Source organism: Micropterus salmoides, unplaced genomic scaffold (genome assembly GCF_014851395.1).
Source record: "Micropterus salmoides isolate LMB-PRFRI ecotype aquatic unplaced genomic scaffold, ASM1485139v1 Ms_hic_scaffold_1, whole genome shotgun sequence".
Taxonomy (NCBI): domain Eukaryota; kingdom Metazoa; phylum Chordata; class Actinopteri; order Centrarchiformes; family Centrarchidae; genus Micropterus; species Micropterus salmoides.
Window position 1 is genome coordinate 57,012,972 of NW_024040040.1, and position 19,337 is coordinate 57,032,308.

At 45.2% G+C, this 19,337-nt stretch overlaps 1 protein-coding gene across 1 annotated transcript in view; it reads right to left on the reverse strand.

The window, feature by feature from the left end:
- Positions 1-18,158, reverse strand: part of LOC119888158 (receptor-type tyrosine-protein phosphatase mu-like) — a 139,266-nt gene extending 121,108 nt beyond the window's left edge. The window contains 1 exon segment of the mRNA XM_038698658.1: positions 17,827-18,158. Coding sequence (XP_038554586.1) covers positions 17,827-17,914 — 88 coding nt within the window. The 5' untranslated portion in view covers positions 17,915-18,158.
- Positions 18,159-19,337: the final 1,179 nt, after the last annotated feature.

Sequence of the window (19,337 nt, forward strand, 5' to 3'; positions counted from 1 at the left end):
ACACTGACACAACACACAGACACACACTGACACACACACACACACACTGACACACACTGACACACACACACACACTGACACACACACACACACTGACACACACACACACTGACACACTGACACACACACTGACACACACTGACACACACACTGACACACACTGACACCACACTGACACACACACACTGACACACACACACTGACACACACTGACACACACACTGACACCACACACACTGACACACACACACTGACACACATGACACACACACACTGACACACACTGACACACACTGACACACACTGACACACACACACACACTGACACACACTGACACACACTGACACACACTGACACACACACACTGACACACAACACTGACACACACTGACACACACTGACACACACTGACACACACTGACACACACTGACACACACACACACACTGACACACACTGACACACACACACTGACACACACTGACACACACTGACACACACACTGACACACACTGACACACACACTGACACACACACACTGACACACACTGACACACACACACACACATGACACACACTGACACACACACACACCACTGACACACCACACACACACTGACACACACACTGACACACACTGACACACACACTGACACACACACACTGACACCACTGACACACACCACACACACTGACACACACACTGACACACACACACTGACACACACACACACTGACACACACACTGACACACACACACACACTGACACACACACTGACACACACTGACACACACACACACACACTGACACACACACTGACACACACACACTGACACACACACACACACACACACACACTGACACACACTGACACACACACTGACACACACTGACACACACTGACACACCACACTGACACACACTGACACACACTGACACACACACTGACACACACTGACACACACACACACACTGACACACAGCTGACACACACACAGGAGGGGAGAGAGGGGAGGAGAGGAGGGGAGGTCCAGGAGGGGAGAGAGGAGGGGAGGTCCAGGAGGGGAGGTCCAGGAGGGGAGAGAGGAGGGAGGTCCAGGAGGGGAGAGAGGAGGGGAGGTCCAGGAGGGGAGGTCCAGGAGGGGAGAGAGGAGGGGAGGTCCAGGAGGGGAGAGAGGAGGGGAGGTCCAGGAGGGGAGGTCCAGGAGGGGAGAGAGGAGGGGAGGTCCAGGAGGGGAGAGAGGAGGGGAGGTCCAGGAGGGGAGGTCCAGGAGGGGAGGTCCAGGAGGGGAGAGAGGAGAGGAGGTCCAGGAGGGGAGAGAGGAGGGGAGGTCCAGGAGGGGAGAGAGGAGAGGAGGTCCAGGAGGGGAGGTCCAGGAGGGGAGAGAGGAGGGGAGAGAGGAGGGGAGGTCCAGGAGGGGAGAGAGGAGGGGAGGTCCAGGAGGGGAGGTCCAGGAGGGGAGAGAGGAGGGGAGGTCCAGGAGGGGAGAGAGGAGGGGAGGTCCAGGAGGGGAGAGAGGAGGGGAGGTCCAGGAGGGGAGAGAGGAGAGGAGGTCCAGGAGGGGAGGTCCAGGAGGGGAGAGAGGAGGGGAGAGAGGAGGGGAGGTCCAGGAGGGGAGAGAGGAGGGGAGGTCCAGGAGGGGAGAGAGGAGAGGAGGTCCAGGAGGGGAGGTCCAGGAGGGGAGAGAGGAGGGGAGGTCCAGGAGGGGAGAGAGGAGGGGAGAGAGGAGGGGAGGTCCAGGAGGGGAGAGAGGAGGGGAGGTCCAGGAGGGGAGAGAGGAGGGGAGGTCCAGGAGGGGAGAGAGGAGGGGAGAGAGGAGGGGAGGTCCAGGAGGGGAGAGAGGAGGGGAGAGAGGAGGGGAGGTCCAGGAGGGGAGAGAGGAGGGGAGGTCCAGGAGGGGAGAGAGGAGGGGAGAGAGGAGGGGAGGTCCAGGAGGGGAGAGAGGAGGGGAGGGTCTCAGGTGTGTCCTGTGAGGAGTTTCACTGGTTTTTTTCGTCCCCAACATTAACGTTCAGTTTCACACTTTATGAGCGGAGGTCACAAAGGTGTCACCGCCAGGTGAATCTGACATCATCCGGACTTTTACAGAAAAATGATGTCACGCTACTGAAACTCTGAGAGTCACAGCGACTGATAATCAACCAGAGTCACTACAGAGTCTCAGTCAGCCACAGGGAGTCGCCCCCCCTCTCCCTCTCTCTCCCCTGCAGCTTCCTTATGGCGGTCGACCACTAATGCACATGTGCTGCGAGCAGGCCTGGGGGGGCTCTTAGACCCTCCGCCCCCGGAGCTGTCACCTGTCTGTCTCTCTGTGGGCTGGTCCTGATTCTGGGTCAGCTCTTTCGTACATCCTCTGTTCCAGCGGCATCATGTTTCTGCTCACTGTGAGACGTAACCGACAGAAAAGAAACTGCGCTGGATTTCGAACACGCTGTCAGTGAGTTTATTAAACTAAAACCGGTGGATTTAGTGTTTGATGTCTCTATTTCTTGCTGCTGGAACAACACGTGTAGTTTCAGCTAACAGCCTTTCATTGTTCTTCTTGTTAGGAAGTTTTGAATTGATCACAAGCTGTTTAAGTCTCCATTAGAAGTGACTCAGAGAAAAGAGGGGCATTCTGGGAAATGTTCTATCAAACCTCTTTTACAGTTTGCTTTGGTCACAGAGTCCAAGAGGGTCCAACTGCAGACCACCACTGTCAGGCCGGTCAGGACAGGAAATTCATGCAAAAACTACAAAATAAAAGCGTGCGATTTGACAGGAAACGCATTAAAAATTATAAAGTTTAACCACGTGGACATAGGGGGAGGGTTTTTGTCGTTGACTCATATTTAATTATTTAGTCAACACTGTAACGGGAAACCAGCAGGCTAATTCCTTTAATATAGCATATTGATTTGAGCCTATTCTACTTAACGTGCCGATGTAGCAACAAAGCCGACTGTATATCGCTTCAATCATTCAACTAGTAACAGCATCTTTTTTTACAGGAACTATTTATTTATTCTGTTAAAATATGACGTTAACTCCGTCCATACAGCCACATCCATCCACAGAAAAACATCGTCGTTGATTAAGAGTGTAACTTAGCCTAAAAGAAACACACACACACTTCTCATTCATAATTTACCTTTGAAGAATAATATACTTTGGCATTTTACTGCAATCAGCTGAGTGGAGGTCTGCAGTTGGACCCCTCTCACAGAGTATGAAGCTGTACACCAGACCTTCATGTCTCCCTCTATGCAGACGATGCACTTGTGTTCATGATGATCAGCTCTAATCAAGATTGTTGATGACAGATCCTCCCGGTTGGAAAGAGTTTAATATGTAGTTATTTAGAATACTAGCAGGTATATGGAATAATCTTCGTTGGAGGAACTTGAGCTATTTGTGTTTCCTGTTCTGGGCTGAGTGACAGCCGGCCAGGCTGAACGAGGTTTTAGCTGTTTGCTTTTTTAAAAAGTCTGAAGAAAACAAATCAGGTCAAATAAAAGTAGTTTTACCTCCTCTGAATGAAAAGATCAGAAAACATCAGCAGTAATAACTGATCTAACCCCCCCCCGTGTCTTTAACCTCTCTTAACCTCGACCAATCCCAAAGGTGAATCTTGGTTTCCCGCGGTTACGCTCTGACACACATACAGCCAATCATTAATCAGTCTGGTGGCATATTAAGAGTCTGGAGCCGCCCGAGGACACACACACACACAGTGACCCAGAAACTTGTCCTCAGCACAAAGACGTCTCAGAAAGCAGGAGGTCGTCATACACTGAGCGCGCTCAGCCGCGTGGCGTCACTCGCCACCTGCCAGCAGCGCTCATGTTTGCAGATGGCAGCGAACGCCCCGACTGCAGGCTGACAGTCAGAGTGTCCGTTTGATTTGACAGAAATAAACACAGCTGGTCTCCACACAGACCAGGTCATGAATCAATCAGGAACCTGAAGAACCCAAACAGGAAAGTTCTGCACCTTTAACGCTGGACAGCAGGACGTCCGCCAACAGACTGAGCGCCAGCTCCACCTCTCTGCTGAGGTTTTAAATCTGGTGTCTGGTGCGTCCACCAGGACCAGAACCTTCATGCCACATGACCAGCTTCTTCCTGTCTGCAGCCTCTTCAACAAGGCCCGGTTCACCACAGTCCAGAACACTCCTACAGGAAAACAGTCTGCACACACTGTCCATGTTTATGATCCTCTCTTTACCTTTCTCATCTTTTCTACCTGCTTTGTTTCTTGCTATTAAGTAAATCCTTCACCTGTGTAAACCTGCTCTGTGGTTCTTTATTAAAAACCCAAAACACCATCAGAGGACCAGACCCAGACCAGGACTCCAAGCTCTTCTCAGCTGACTGCTCTCACACACAGATATTAGCTGCGTATGAATATTTACTGTAGTAATATAGGTTAAATAGCAGCTTCTGGGCCTGAAGTCCCTGAAGGCCTCACACACACACACTGCAGCAGAGAGAGTGTGTGTGCTGTCTGTTAGCTGGCAGCTCTTTTCAGATCATTATCATAATGATTATGATAAAAAGAAAAAGCTTAAAAATCTTGATAAAATATTTATCCTTCCTTCCTTTCGTTTCACCGACGGCGCTGAGAGAGACAGACAGTGAGAGAGAGAGAGAGAGACAGGGAGGTTTCTGTATTAAGACGAGTCGATGTCTTTAATATTAATCTGGATGTTAATGTAATCTCCTCAGCTGGGCAGAAAATCCCACAGGAGGAAATAAAAGAGGGAGAGAGGAGCTGGAAACCTGCTGACACACACCTGGCCTACAGCTTCACCTGCACCTGAACACATCGCGGCCCCGGCCCTAACCGAACCTGAACACACCAAAACCTTTGATTTATTGAAGACCGGCAGCCGGACAACACGAGGAACAGAGAAGAAGAAACAGAGCTCTTCTTCTGTGGTGTTTCTGCTGCAGAAGTTTCCTTCTTGATAATCTCTTGATGATTATTTCTGATCTTTGATCTCGGCTGAAGGCGGCGTCCACGTCGACCTCCTCCTGCTGCACACGTTCTTTACATCATGAAGATGAATTCAGTGAGTGGGTAATCTCTGGCCCCCCCCCAGCGCTTTCATGCTCCATGTTTGTATTTGAGTAATTTAAAAAATGCAGAAGTCTTTGTTCGCTTTAATCTCCCCACAAATCCACGTCAGAGCGGCAAATTATCTACGGCGACAGAAGGAGGAAACTTTCCTTGCTGCCTGTGTTTCGTGGTCGGTCCGGGTTGGATTAAGGCCGTTATAGCGAGAGCACCCCCCCCCGGGCTGAGACGCCGCTGAGAGCGGCCCCGGTGGCCTCTGGGATTAACGCGCCGCCTTCAGATGCAGCGTCTGCAAACCCAGCGGGGATTAAAGGAGCCGGATTAAGACTCCTTTTGTTTAACGTGTGAGATGAGATGGAAGCTGTGCAGGATTTGTGTCTCTGAGAGCACACAGAGATCCAAATCTCCCTCAGCCCCTGAACTCACCACAGGACACTTTATACAGCCTGCCTGCTAATGTTAGAAACCACAGAGGAAAATACAGCACACACTCGGTCCTCTTCTGCTGCCTTTACATCCCCCACTTAAACTTTCTGCTGAGGATCCACAGCTTGAGAACCCACTAAGACCGGCAGGTCTGTAGACCTGGGTTCTACAGACCTGGGTTCTAAACCCTGCAGCTGGTCCAGAGTCCTCACTAAGACCGGCAGGTCTGTAGACCGGCTTCCTGCCCGTCAGGGAGCTGGTTCCGGTCCATAAAGCGGTTCACAGGGCCTGAATGAACCGTGTCCTCTCCTGCTCTCACTTGTTTTTTTCTCTTTGTGTGTTTAATGTCTGAGCCGCCTCGTGTCCACATCACAACGCGGTCTAAAGTTTATTTTCCAGCTTTAATGAACAACATTTCCCATCAGGCCATGGACACCATACAGGATGTGGCAGGAAGTCACATGACTTCAGCCATCGATCAACGTGGTGTTAATGGATGAACGACGCGGGTCGGGGGGGGGGCACCTGAGGGCCTCATGTGACCGTTGTCGTGGCAACAAGGCATCGCCCCTGACATCAGTTGTTTTTTCTTTAAAAGCAAAACGAGACGTTTTTTCAGATTAACCAAATTATCTCTGTGACATCAGATTATGGAAACAGTCAGCAGATTACAGCCCACTGTGTTACTGTGTGTTTAATCCCTGTCCAGAATGTCAGCCTGATTGGTGTTGTGGCCCAAATCCCTGATCATATTCATAGGATTATTGTTTGAAGGTATCTGTGTGTGACAGACTGGAGTAATGAGACAGGGATTAGACTGTGTGTGTGTGTGTGTTATCAGTATAATCTGTGTTAAGATGCTTCCTGCCTGTTCAGCAGCTCTCTGACTTAAAACACTCCGGCTCTCCTGAACTTGTGAGGACCCCCCGCTTCCTGCATCCATCAGCCAGTGTCGCTTCCATGGTAACAAGTCTATAACACTCGCCGCGGGTTAGATCAGGCGGGTCTGCCTGTCTGAAGCTGTGGTTCAGGTCCACGGGGGTCGCAGGGCCCCCCAGCACTAAACGCCTGACGCAGAAGCTTCCTTTTGCCGGACGCTCCAGTTACTCATAAAGTGGCCTAGACCTTTCAACCTTTATGCAAATGAGGAGCAGCAAAGTGGCGCCCCCATCTCTCAGATCGCATCACAGTGGGACCAGCATGCATTGCAGCTCAGGTAATGAATAGAAACAGTGGAAGTGAGGGTTCCTGTGGACGCGACGCACGGCCGCCCCGCGATGTTCTCACTTTGATTTCACTCGTGACACTCAGCTGGCCGGGACACTCTGGACCTGAACAGCGTTACCGGCTGCAGAGGAACACAGGAGGACTTGTTTTTTAGGCCCAGGAGCTGCCAGGCTCGGGGCGACCACACACCGCTGAGAACACTAACAGCTTTAAAGGTCACTGTGCAGCAGCTAAATTGGCTTAAGAAGCAGCCTGAGAACGGACGGAAAGTCATGTGATCGCCTTCATTCACACACACAGATCCATGCCAGATCTCATCAGAAATATAAACCGCTGAAGTCCCTCACCGGAACGAGTGTCTCTAACTTCCAGGAGTGAGGTGTTCCTGGAGACCAGTCAGTTCATGTCCAGATTCTCCTGTGGTCCGGCTCTGAAGTCAGCTGATGTCAGTGACCTCTGACCTTCACATAAGAGTCACAGCGGCGAGGTCTAACACATGTGGAACCAAAGTCCTCGGTTCTGTACCAGTTAGAACATTTAGTCTTTCTTCTAAATCAAACAGGACTGGAGGTCCACGGCAGATGGAACCTGGAGACGCTCTGGTTGGTTGGAGTCAGTCATAAAAACAGACGTCACAGTGCTGAGATGGAAAATGCATCTTATTTATGACAGACTGAGCAGCAGGGGGCCTTGTTTGGACCCTTGACTGACACAGAAACCAGAAAAGGTCCCATATTTAGGTTCATCGTTAGGTCGCCTCCTCTAGTGGCCGTACGACGGGGTCACAGGAGGAAGTCAGGCGATTCAGCATAAAGAGCGACAAAGTCTTTCACCCAGGACACCGAGGTTCGAATCCCGTGTGAAACAAAGTTGACTTAAAGTTTTCAGTTAAATAATGCAGGTGAGATAAGTCAGGTAAGGATTTTAACCTAGACTGCGATCTTTTCCTAAACCTAACCAAACTGTAACCGTTTCACAACGTTAACCCTGAGTTTAAAGAGGTGGTATTCTGCTATTTGGCTTTTCCCCTCTACTTTATTGAGTTATAAACCTTTTTTGTGCTGTAGCAGGTTTGCAAAGTGAAAAAGCCCAAAGTGAGTTCCCATCTCCCACAGAAAACTCTGCTCTGAACTGAAAACAGCTCGTTTGTAGTCCAGCCGCTTCGTGACGTCACAGGAAAGCTAAACGCGCCTCATATAACGCTCGCCGAGCGGCGACTCCGACACGCTGCAGCACACAGCTCTCCTCTCCCTTCCAAACACTAGCTACCCTCCAGGCAGTCAGTGGACAGAAAGTTGTTCCTGTGATGTAGAGACAGAGCTCAGTTAAAACTTTATGGATACAGATTAATAACTCACCGCTCTGAAACTCTCGCTCCAGTCCATGTTGCCGAGCCGGTCGGCAACACGTACGGCTGAACCCGAGCCGTTTACCGGCTTCTCGCTGACCCGCCCTTCTCTGCTTCTGATTGGCTAGTAGGAACTCCCAACAAAGATCATTTAGAGACAACCCCTGTAAACATCTGTGAGAAGAGTTTCCTTTGTGAAAGTACTTTGTGGATAAAAGCAGAAACTAGAGCCTGACGATACATCGGCCGATATCAGCTGATTGCAGATAAATCTGGATCTGTGTTTCTGACAGCTGATAAATGACAATAAAGAATTTATCCCATGTAGTTCGGGCTGGACCAGAAACAGACGTGATGAGTAAACGCTGCCGTACAGGAAGCAGAGGAGCTGAAAGCATGAGGAGGCTGTAACCTTCAGTCATCATGTCGGACTGCAGAGGATGTCTGAATGTGATCGTACATGATGGATGGAAAGAAGAAGAAACAAGAAAAGAAAGAGAGGAGGGAAATAAAGGAAGGAGGTCTCGGAGGTTTGAGGGGAGATAATGAACTCACTGAGGACCCTCAACACACACACCTGACTTCACAGTTTAATCTGTGAGCTTCATTAAAACCCTGACGAGACAGAACAAAGAGCTGACTGCACCTGAACACTCACACACTCGGGAGGAAACGGTAAAGTCCTGAATCAGCGACAGTCCTGAACCTGGACACACCAGGTCATCAGGGAGAGTGTGTGTGTGCTGCTGAGTTAACAGTAGTGCTCTAATTACAGACAGCTCTCTTTCTTTGCTTCTGCTCAAAGGTTTTGGTCATTTTACACTTTAAAGGACCAACCTGCTGTTTTTCATGTTTTAAACCAGTGGTTCACTAATGAGATCCAAGACAGGTTTACCAGAAAGACACGCAAATCCAACAGGAAGAGACTCAAAACCAAAGCAAAGAGACACAAAACTACCGCAGAGATTCAAAACAATTTCAAAGAGACTCAAAAACATTTCAAAGAGACTCAAAACTACCACAGAGACTCAAAACCATTTCAAAGAGACTCAAAACCATTTCAAAGAGACTCAAAACCACTCAAAGAGACTCAAAACCATTTCAAAGAGACTCAAAACCACTCAAAGAGACTCTAAACCATTTCAAAGAGACTCAAAACTACCACAGAGACTCTAAATCATTTCAAAGAGACTCAAAACTACCACAGACACTCTAAACCATTTCAAAGAGACTCAAAACTACCACAGAGACTGTAAACCATTTCAAAGAGACTCAAAACTACCACAGAGACTCTAAACCATTTCAAAGAGACTCAAAACTACCACAGAGACTCAAAACCATTTCAAAGAGACTCAAAACTACCACAGAGACTCAAAACCACTCAAAGAGACTCAAAACTACCACAGAGACTCTAAACCATTTCAAAGAGACTCAAAACTACAGCAGAGACTCAAAACCATTTCAAAGAGACTCAAAACTACCACAGAGACTCAAAACCACTCAAAGAGACTCAAAACTACCACAGAGACTCTAAACCATTTCAAAGAGACTCAAAACTACCACAGAGACTCTAAACCATTTCAAAGAGACTCAAAACTACCACAGAGACTCAAAACCACTCAAAGAGACTCAAAACTACCACAGAGACTCTAAACCATTTCAAAGAGACTCAAAACCACTCAAAGAGACTCAAAACTACCACAGAGACTCAAAACCACTCATAGAGACTCAAAACTACCACAGAGACTCTAAACCATTTCAAAGAGACTCAAAACTACCACAGACACTCTAAACCATTTCAAGGAGACTCAAAACTACCACAGAGACTCTAAACCACTCAAAGAGACTCAAAACTATTTCAAAGAGACTCAAAACTACCGCAGAGACTCTAAACCATTTCAAAGAGACTCAAAACCACCACAGAGACTCTAAACCATTTCAAAGAGACTCAAAACTACCACAGAGACTCTAAACCATTTCAAAGAGACTCAAAACCACTCAAAGAGACTCAAAACTACCACAGAGACTCAAAACCACTCAAAGAGACTCAAAACTACCACAGAGACTCTAAACCATTTCAAAGAGACTCAAAACTACTGCAGAGACTCTAAACCATTTCAAAGAGACTCAAAACTACCACAGAGACTCTAAACCATTTCAAAGAGACTCAAAACTACCGCAGAGACTCAAAACCATTTCAAAGAGACTCAAAACTACCGCAGACACTCAAAACCATTTCAAAGAGACTCAAAACTACCGCAGAGACTCAAAACCATTTCAAAGAGACTCAAAACTACCGCAGAGACTCAAAACCACTCAAAGAGACTCAAAACTACCACAGAGACTCTAAACCATTTCAAAGAGACTCAAAACCACTCAAAGAGACTCAAAACTACCACAGAGACTCAAAACCACTCATAGAGACTCAAAACTACCACAGAGACTCTAAACCATTTCAAAGAGACTCAAAACTACCACAGACACTCTAAACCATTTCAAGGAGACTCAAAACTACCACAGAGACTCTAAACCACTCAAAGAGACTCAAAACTATTTCAAAGAGACTCAAAACTACCGCAGAGACTCTAAACCATTTCAAAGAGACTCAAAACCACCACAGAGACTCTAAACCATTTCAAATAGACTCAAAACTACCACAGAGACTCTAAACCATTTCAAAGAGACTCAAAACCACTCAAAGAGACTCAAAACTACCACAGAGACTCAAAACCACTCAAAGAGACTCAAAACTACCACAGAGACTCTAAACCATTTCAAAGAGACTCTAAACCATTTCAAAGAGACTCAAAACTACCACAGAGACTCTAAACCATTTCAAAGAGACTCAAAACTACCGCAGAGACTCAAAACCATTTCAAAGAGACTCAAAACTACCGCAGACACTCAAAACCATTTCAAAGAGACTCAAAACTACCGCAGAGACTCAAAACCATTTCAAAGAGACTCAAAACTACCGCAGAGACTCTAAACCATTTCAAAGAGACTCAAAACTACCACACAAAACCACTACTACTCAAAACCACTCAAAGAGACTCAAAACTACCACAGAGACTCTAAACCATTTCAAAGAGACTCTAAACCATTTCAAAGAGACTCAAAACTACCACAGAGACTCTAAACCATTTCAAAGAGACTCAAAACTACCACAGAGACTCTAAACCATTTCAAGGAGACTCAAAACTACCACAGAGACTCTAAACCACTCAAAGAGACTCAAAACTACCACAGAGACTCTAAACCATTTCAAAGAGACTCAAAACTACCGCAGAGACTCTAAACCATTTCAAAGAGACTCAAAACTACCGCAGACACTCAAAACCATTTCAAAGAGACTCAAAACTACCGCAGAGACTCTAAACCATTTCAAAGAGACTCAAAACTACCGCAGAGACTCTAAACCATTTCAAAGAGACTCTAAACCATTTCAAAGAGACTCAAAACTACCACAGAGACTCTAAACCATTTCAAAGAGACTCAAAACTACCACAGAGACTCTAAACCATTTCAAGGAGACTCAAAACTACCACAGAGACTCTAAACCACTCAAAGAGACTCAAAACTACCACAGAGACTCTAAACCATTTCAAAGAGACTCAAAACTACCGCAGAGACTCTAAACCATTTCAAAGAGACTCAAAACTACCGCAGAGACTCTAAACCATTTCAAAGAGACTCAAAACTACCACAGAGACTCTAAACCATTTCAAAGAGACTCAAAACTACCGCAGAGACTCAAAACCATTTCAAAGAGACTCAAAACTACCACAGAGACTCTAAACCATTTCAAAGAGACTCAAAACCACCACAGAGACTCTAAACCATTTCAAAGAGACTCAAAACTACCACAGAGACTCTAAACCATTTCAAAGAGACTCAAAACCACTCAAAGAGACTCTAAACCATTTCAAAGAGACTCAAAACCACTCAAAGAGACTCAAAACTACCACAGAGACTCTAAACCATTTCAAAGAGACTCAAAACTACTGCAGAGACTCAAAACCATTTCAAAGAGACTCAAAACTACCACAGAGACTTAAAACCATTTCAAAGAGACTCAAAACTACCGCAGAGACTCAAAACCATTTCAAAGAGACTCAAAACTACCGCAGAGACTCAAAACCACCACAGAGACTCAATATCACCACAGACAAAGAGAAACAAAACCATTACAAAGAAACTTAAAACCACCAAAGATACTCAAAACCACCACAGAGACTCAAAACTACCACAAAGAGAAACAAAACCATTACAAAGAGACTCAAAATCACCACAGAGACTCAAAACTACCACAAAGAGACTTAAAACCACCAAACATCCTCAAAACCACTACAAAGAGACTCAAAACCATTTCAAAGAGCTGCTTGTTGTTGGTAGACACTGTGATTGATGAAAGACACGTTGCTAACAAACAACAAGCAACATCAATAAGAGAGTCAATAAAGTGACAAACAAACAAACGACCAGCTGAACGGCTCAAACAGCCGTCGCCCCGACGACCGGGCTTATTCATTAGCCTCGCTCCATCGCCACGGTTATTAGGGCATGGCGGCCATCTTGGACACAGGCCGCAGAGGGCTTAATTTCATTCTCCGCTGCTTCACACACACACAATGTGCCCCCCCCCACCCAGCCCTCCATATGTGCAGCAGAGAGGGACGGACAGGAGGAGAAAACCAACACACCCCGAGGCTGCAGACGCAGACAGACCTTCTTAGAGAGCGACAGCAGGGCAGCTTCATGTTGAAGCTTTCCTCCAGGTGACTTCAGCTGCTCTATTTATTGGAAGATGCTTAAACAGTTAAAATAAAAAAGCTGAACGTTTGTCTTTAGTCTGAAGACAAACCGTCCTTTGAGCTTTACCGCAGTGAACAGATTTAGAGAGAGAGACCAAGACTTTTAGGGGCTGAGACCAAGGCCGAGGGAGGGCGAGACCGAGACAAGACCAAGACCAGTTCCCCACATTACATGCCACAGAATAAAATGTGGAATGAGATCCCAGGTGCTTCTCACATTGATCTGAAAGATCCACATTCCCTTTAAAACCCCCACATACAAACACTAAGAGCTGAAATCAACGTCAGCGTCTTTATCAACGCTCCTCTTCCACGCTGACCACCGACAGGGGCAGTCGTTAACGGGAACAACACGTGTTAATTAGGCTTACTGGTTGCATGTGAAGCAATAACTTTTCCATCCAATCACAGTTTGGATGTTCACAAATAAATCAGACGACGCAAAAGCAGTTTATTGATGTTCCCAAAGTTATGGTCTTGGCTGGTCTTGAAATAAAATCCAGAGTCCTCCATGTCTGAGACCGAGACAAGACTGAGTACAAATGCGGTCGAGTCCGAGACAAGACCAAGAGCGTCAAAAAGTGGTCTTAAGACCGGTCTTGAAACCAAGACTCGAGTACTACAACACTACTCTCAGGTTCTGCAGCGTCTCTCTCAAGGGGCTAAGCCAGAGATCGGACGGCGAAGCCGACCAAAGCCTGCACGGAGGGATCCATGTAGGCCCACTAACGACGTCAAAACCCTGAGACACCCGTCGCACATGAGAGATGTACCTGTACTGCCTAGATTATAAACTCTCTGTGAACCTATAAAACTGTTTGGCAGGTGGGCTGATTAAAGAGAGACGATCCGAGTCAGACAAACACACCGAGACTTTATGTTGGTGCAGCTCTGCAGCTACCGAGCGACGGTGTTTCTGCTGCTGCTCTACGCCATTAGACGCTGGTGCCGACAGGAAGTAGCCCTGTAGGAGCATTTTATTGGTCCAAAACTCTTTCTGGTTCTGTCTCCGTTCAATTCAATTCAGTTTTATTTATATAGCGCCAAATCACAGCAACAGTTATCTCAGAGCAGGTCTAGACTGTACCGGGATGTTAAATTCACAGGACCTTATTTTGTTAACTGTCCCAAATGTTAGAACGGATTCTGGAAAAAGAGATTTTATGAACAGTTTTAACTTGAAAGATTTGAAATCACTGATGTTTCTAATGTGTTGGCTTTTCTTTCCACTGATGAAACTACCTCAGCCAGGACGCTCTTAGAAAAGAGGATAAGTTTAATAACGGTTCTGGACGTCAGACATCATGATGTCCTAGGGAGGTGAAGTCGCACTGAAAGATCCAACACGGGTTTCATGTGTGAGTCATTGATCCGTCCAACGGCCCAGTTATTTCTTTAAAAGACGGTGGGGGGGGGGTGGGGGGGGGATTCCTTCCTTACTCTGGTGCTAATTGGTTTCCATGACAGTCAGCCTGCTGCTGCAACACTGACTGTTCCAGCATCAGGACCGAGAACAAAGGTGGTTCAGTCCAGACTCACCTGAGCAGGTGGTCCACAGCTACAGCGGATTAGACCAATAATTCATTATAAATAGTATAAAGATCCCGTCAAACGTCCAATCAGAGCAGCTTCTGCTTATCAGTCCTGCTGCAGAGGATCCTCCTCCACGAAGCTGTGACTGAGGTGTTTCTGTTATTTTGTCCACCCCCATCAATGAGGCTGACCTGTGTTCAATATATTAAATCTCTGAGCTCTTTGCTGCTGCCCCCATCAGCTGTGCAGAGGAACAGCAGCCGACTCAACCATCATCATCATCATCAGAACACAGAGGAACCCTCAGCAGAACCAAAGCACGCCAACACAGCAGGTTCTCCAGAGAACCCACAGAGCTGCTCTCCAGCTTCAGGCCTCAGCAGAACCCCCTTGTACTACCACAGTACTGCTCTGTGGTAGTACTACTGCAGGCTGCGTGCAGACAGACGGGGACAATAACTGGTTCTATTTCTGATCAATATGTGTGTTGATCAATAAAGTATCCGAAATGAGCAGCCGGTTCTCACTGTGGTGTGTGTGGAGTATTATTATTTACCACTGAACACATCAGCTGATCAATCCTGGTAATCTTTTTGTCAATAAAGAGTTTGTGTTTGGACCACAAGAACCTGAGAGGAGCGGCGGAGAGCGGCAGCTTCTGTACTGATAGACTCTAATATCTCCTACTGACTCTAACATCTCTACTGACTCTAATATCTCCTACTGACTCTAACATCTCTACTGACTCTAATATCTCCTACTGACTCTAATATCTCATACTGACTCTAATATCTCCTACTGACTCTAATATCTCCTACTGACTCTAACATCTCTACTGACTCTAATATCTCCTACTGACTCTAATATCTCTACTGACTCTAATATCTCCTACTGACTCTAATATCTCTACTGACTCTAATATCTCCTACTGACTCTGATATCTCCTACTGACTCTAATATCTCTACTGACTCTAATATCTCCTACTGACTCTAATATCTCCTACTGACTCTAATATCTGTACCGACTCTAATATCTGTACTGACTCTAATATCTCTACTGACTCTAATATCTCTACTGACTCTAATATCTCCTGCTGACTCTAATATCTAATACTGACTCTAATATCTCTACTGACTCTAATATCTCTACTGACTCTAATATCTGTACTGACTCTAATATCTCTACTGACTCTAATATCTCTACTGACTCTAATATCTCCTACTGACTCTAATATCTCCTACTGACTCTAATATCTCTACTGACTCTAATATCTTCTACTGACTCTAATATCTCTACTGACTCTAATATCTCTACTGACTCTGATATCTCCTACTGACTCTAATATCTCCTACTGACTCTATGACTCTAATATCTCCTACTGACTCTAATATCTCTACTGACTCTAATATCTCCTACTGACTCTAATATCTCTACTGACTCTAATATCTCTACTGACTCTAATATCTCCTACTGACTCTAATATCTCTACTGACTCTAATATCTCCTACTGACTCTAATATCTCCTACTGACTCTAATATCTGTACTGACTCTAATATCTCTACTGACTCTAATATCTCTACTGACTCTAATATCTCCTACTGACTCTAATATCTCTACTGACTCTAATATCTAATACTGACTATAATATCTAATACTGACTCTAATATCTCTACTGACTCTAATATCTAATACTGACTCTAATATCTCTACTGACTCTAATATCTCTACTGACTCCAATATCTAATTCTGACTCTAATATCTAATACTGACTCTAATATCTCTACTGACTCTAATATCTCCTACTGACTCTAATATATGTACTGACTCTAATATCTCCTACTGACTCTAATATCTCTACTGACTCTAATATCTCTACTGACTCTAATATCTCCTACTGACTCTAATATCTCATACTGACTCTAATATCTCTACTGACTCTAATATCTCCTACTGACTCTAATATCTGTACTGACTCTAATATCTCTACTGACTCTAATATCTAATACTGACTCTAATATCTCTACTGACTCTAATATCTCCTACTGACTCTAATATCTCTACTGACTCTAATATCTCTACTGACTCTAATATCTCCTACTGACTCTAATATCTGTACTGACTCTAATATCTCTACTGACTCTAATATCTAATACTGACTCTAATATCTCTACTGACTCTAATATCTCTACTGACTCTAATATCTCCTACTGACTCTAATATCTCTACTGACTCTAATATCTGTACTGACTCTAATATCTCTACTGACTCTAATATCTCTACTGACTCTAATATCTAATACTGACTCTAATATCTCCTACTGACTCTAATATCTCTACTGACTCTAATATCTCCTACTGACTCTAATATCTCTACTGACTCTAATATCTCCTACTGACTCTAATATCTCCTACTGACTCTAATATCTCTACTGACTCTAATATCTAATACTGACTCTAATATCTCTACTGACTCTAATATCTCTACTGACTCTAATATCTCCTACTGACTCTAATATCTGTACTGACTCTAATATCTCTACTGACTCTAATATCTCTACTGACTCTAATATCTAATACTGACTCTAATATCTCTACTGACTCTAATATCTCTACTGACTCTAATATCTCCTACTGACTCTAATATCTCTACTGACTCTAATATCTGTACTGACTCTAATATCTCCTACTGACTCTAATATCTCTACTGACTCTAATATCTCCTACTGACTCTAATATCTCCTACTGACTCTAATATCTGTACTGACTCTAATATCTCTACTGACTCTAATATCTCCTACTGACTCTAATATCTCCTACTGACTCTAATATCTGTACTGACTCTAATATCTCCTACTGACTCTAATATCTCCTACTGACTCTAATATCTCTACTGACTCTAATATCTCTACTGACTCTAATATCTCCTACTGACTCTAATATCTCCTACTGACTCTAATATCTGTACTGACTCTAATATCTCCTACTGACTCTAATATCTCCTACTGACTCTAATATCTCCAACGGACTCGGATCTTCTGTGTTTCTGTATAGTTTTATTTCATGTAGCTGATTCTCTCTCTGGTTCCTCCTCTGCTGCCTCGAATGCTGGACTCACGGACCTCTTCGCTCTGTTGCTTCGCAGCATTACTTCGCAGTATTACTTCGCAGCATTACTTCGCAGTATTACTTCGCAGTATTCGCGGTGTATGTTTCTCTTTAGACCTGACGCAGAAAGTTTTCCTGCTCTGACAGAAAGGAGGAACAGAGGAGGAGAAGGAGGGAGGAGATTTTCCAGCTGGAAACTTGGATGCCGACACAGAAACAGCAACTCCCATGCCCCCCCCCCCCTTCCCCCAGAGCCCTCAGAGACCCGGACCCCCGAGCCCTGAAACCCGGTCCCCCGTGTCTCCTCTTACCTTTGAAGGTGTCCGCTCGCGCGCCCGTTAATCCCAGTGAAAGCAGTAGAAGAGCCGCGGACAGCAGGAAAGTTCCGGTCCGCTCCATGTCCGCACCGAGACCCTCTGGAGCGCGAGGGAAAACTACCGAGCAACTTCTTCTGCTTCTCTCCTTCTTCTTCTTCTTCTTTTCTTTCTCCTTCTTCTTCTCCTTCCTCTACTTCTGCCGCGTCCTGTCTTCAGCTCAGACACACGGACGGTTCGGGTCTCAGTCGCTCCGGTTCCTCTCCCGTTTCTTTTTCCTCCGTTTCTCTTCAGACCGGAGAGAGAGACTGGCTCCGTTTACCGAGACCGCTGACGTCACAGGGGGCGAGAGACGTTAGGGGGCACGAGAGAGAGAGAGAGAGAGAGAGAGAGGGTGGGGGGCGTTATTCTATAATTATTTATTTCTCCATGTTTCAATCTTCAACACTTTTTACTTTTATTCTATTTCATAGTTTATCTTTTCCAACTGTGACAAACCTTCAGGGAGCTTTTCATTTTATTTCATATTTACCTTTAGTTTCATTTATTCCATCAGATTTAGTTTTTACTCAGCGGTTCTACTTATTACACGTGCCGTTTAAATGAATTTAATGTCATTTTAGATTCTGTGGTTAACTTATTTCGGGATGTGTGAGCTGAGACTTCAGATGATGATCAGTGAATCAGAGCAGAGGAGTCTGAGCAGGGCCGAATGCTGCCACCTGCTGGTTCCTGCAGCTGAAGACTTCTGAGCCATCAAACTGATGTTTTCCTTTTACATTCAGCGTTTCTATTGACCGAAAGACGTTTTTATTCACACACACTGTTAATCAGTGAGGCCACCATGATGTGAATGCATCATATACATTCATACATATTCAGATGTACACGTTCTTTATCCAGAGAGAGATGCAGCCAGACAACATGTAGAAATGTTGCGGAAAGAGTATGTTATATATTTTTATTTATTTAAAATGTCTGGGTGTGCGTGAACATGTGGATTCTGTCTGTTGGTGAGTCGTGACACTTATTAATACATTAAAAAGAAAAGTCAACACGTGAAAAGCAGAGGGTGTAAATAAAGGTGGAATGTTTGTCACATACTTCCTACAGATAGTTCACATGTTTAATGAGACTTCGTGTCTTTAAACGGCATCAAGTGACCAATGGACGCTCAGTAAATAAAAGCTGCTCTGTGTTTCAGCGAGGAAACAAAGTGCTCTATTCAGGGAGGATTTATTGCTCTGTGCTGCCACCTGCTGGACGACCTGAGGAAGGGCAGGAGAGAGGACACTATTACCACCACTGCTACTTTTTATACTACCACTACTACTGCTACTACTGTGAACAATAATAAGACACACAATTACTGGAAAAGAACAACTGAAGTCCAGTAAAATAAAGTTTAAAGAGATCAAACCAACTGCAAGTAAAACCAGCTTTTACAGTTTTTACATTCCATGACAGGTTTTATTAGATGTCTGTTTTCACATAACATGTTGAGAGAT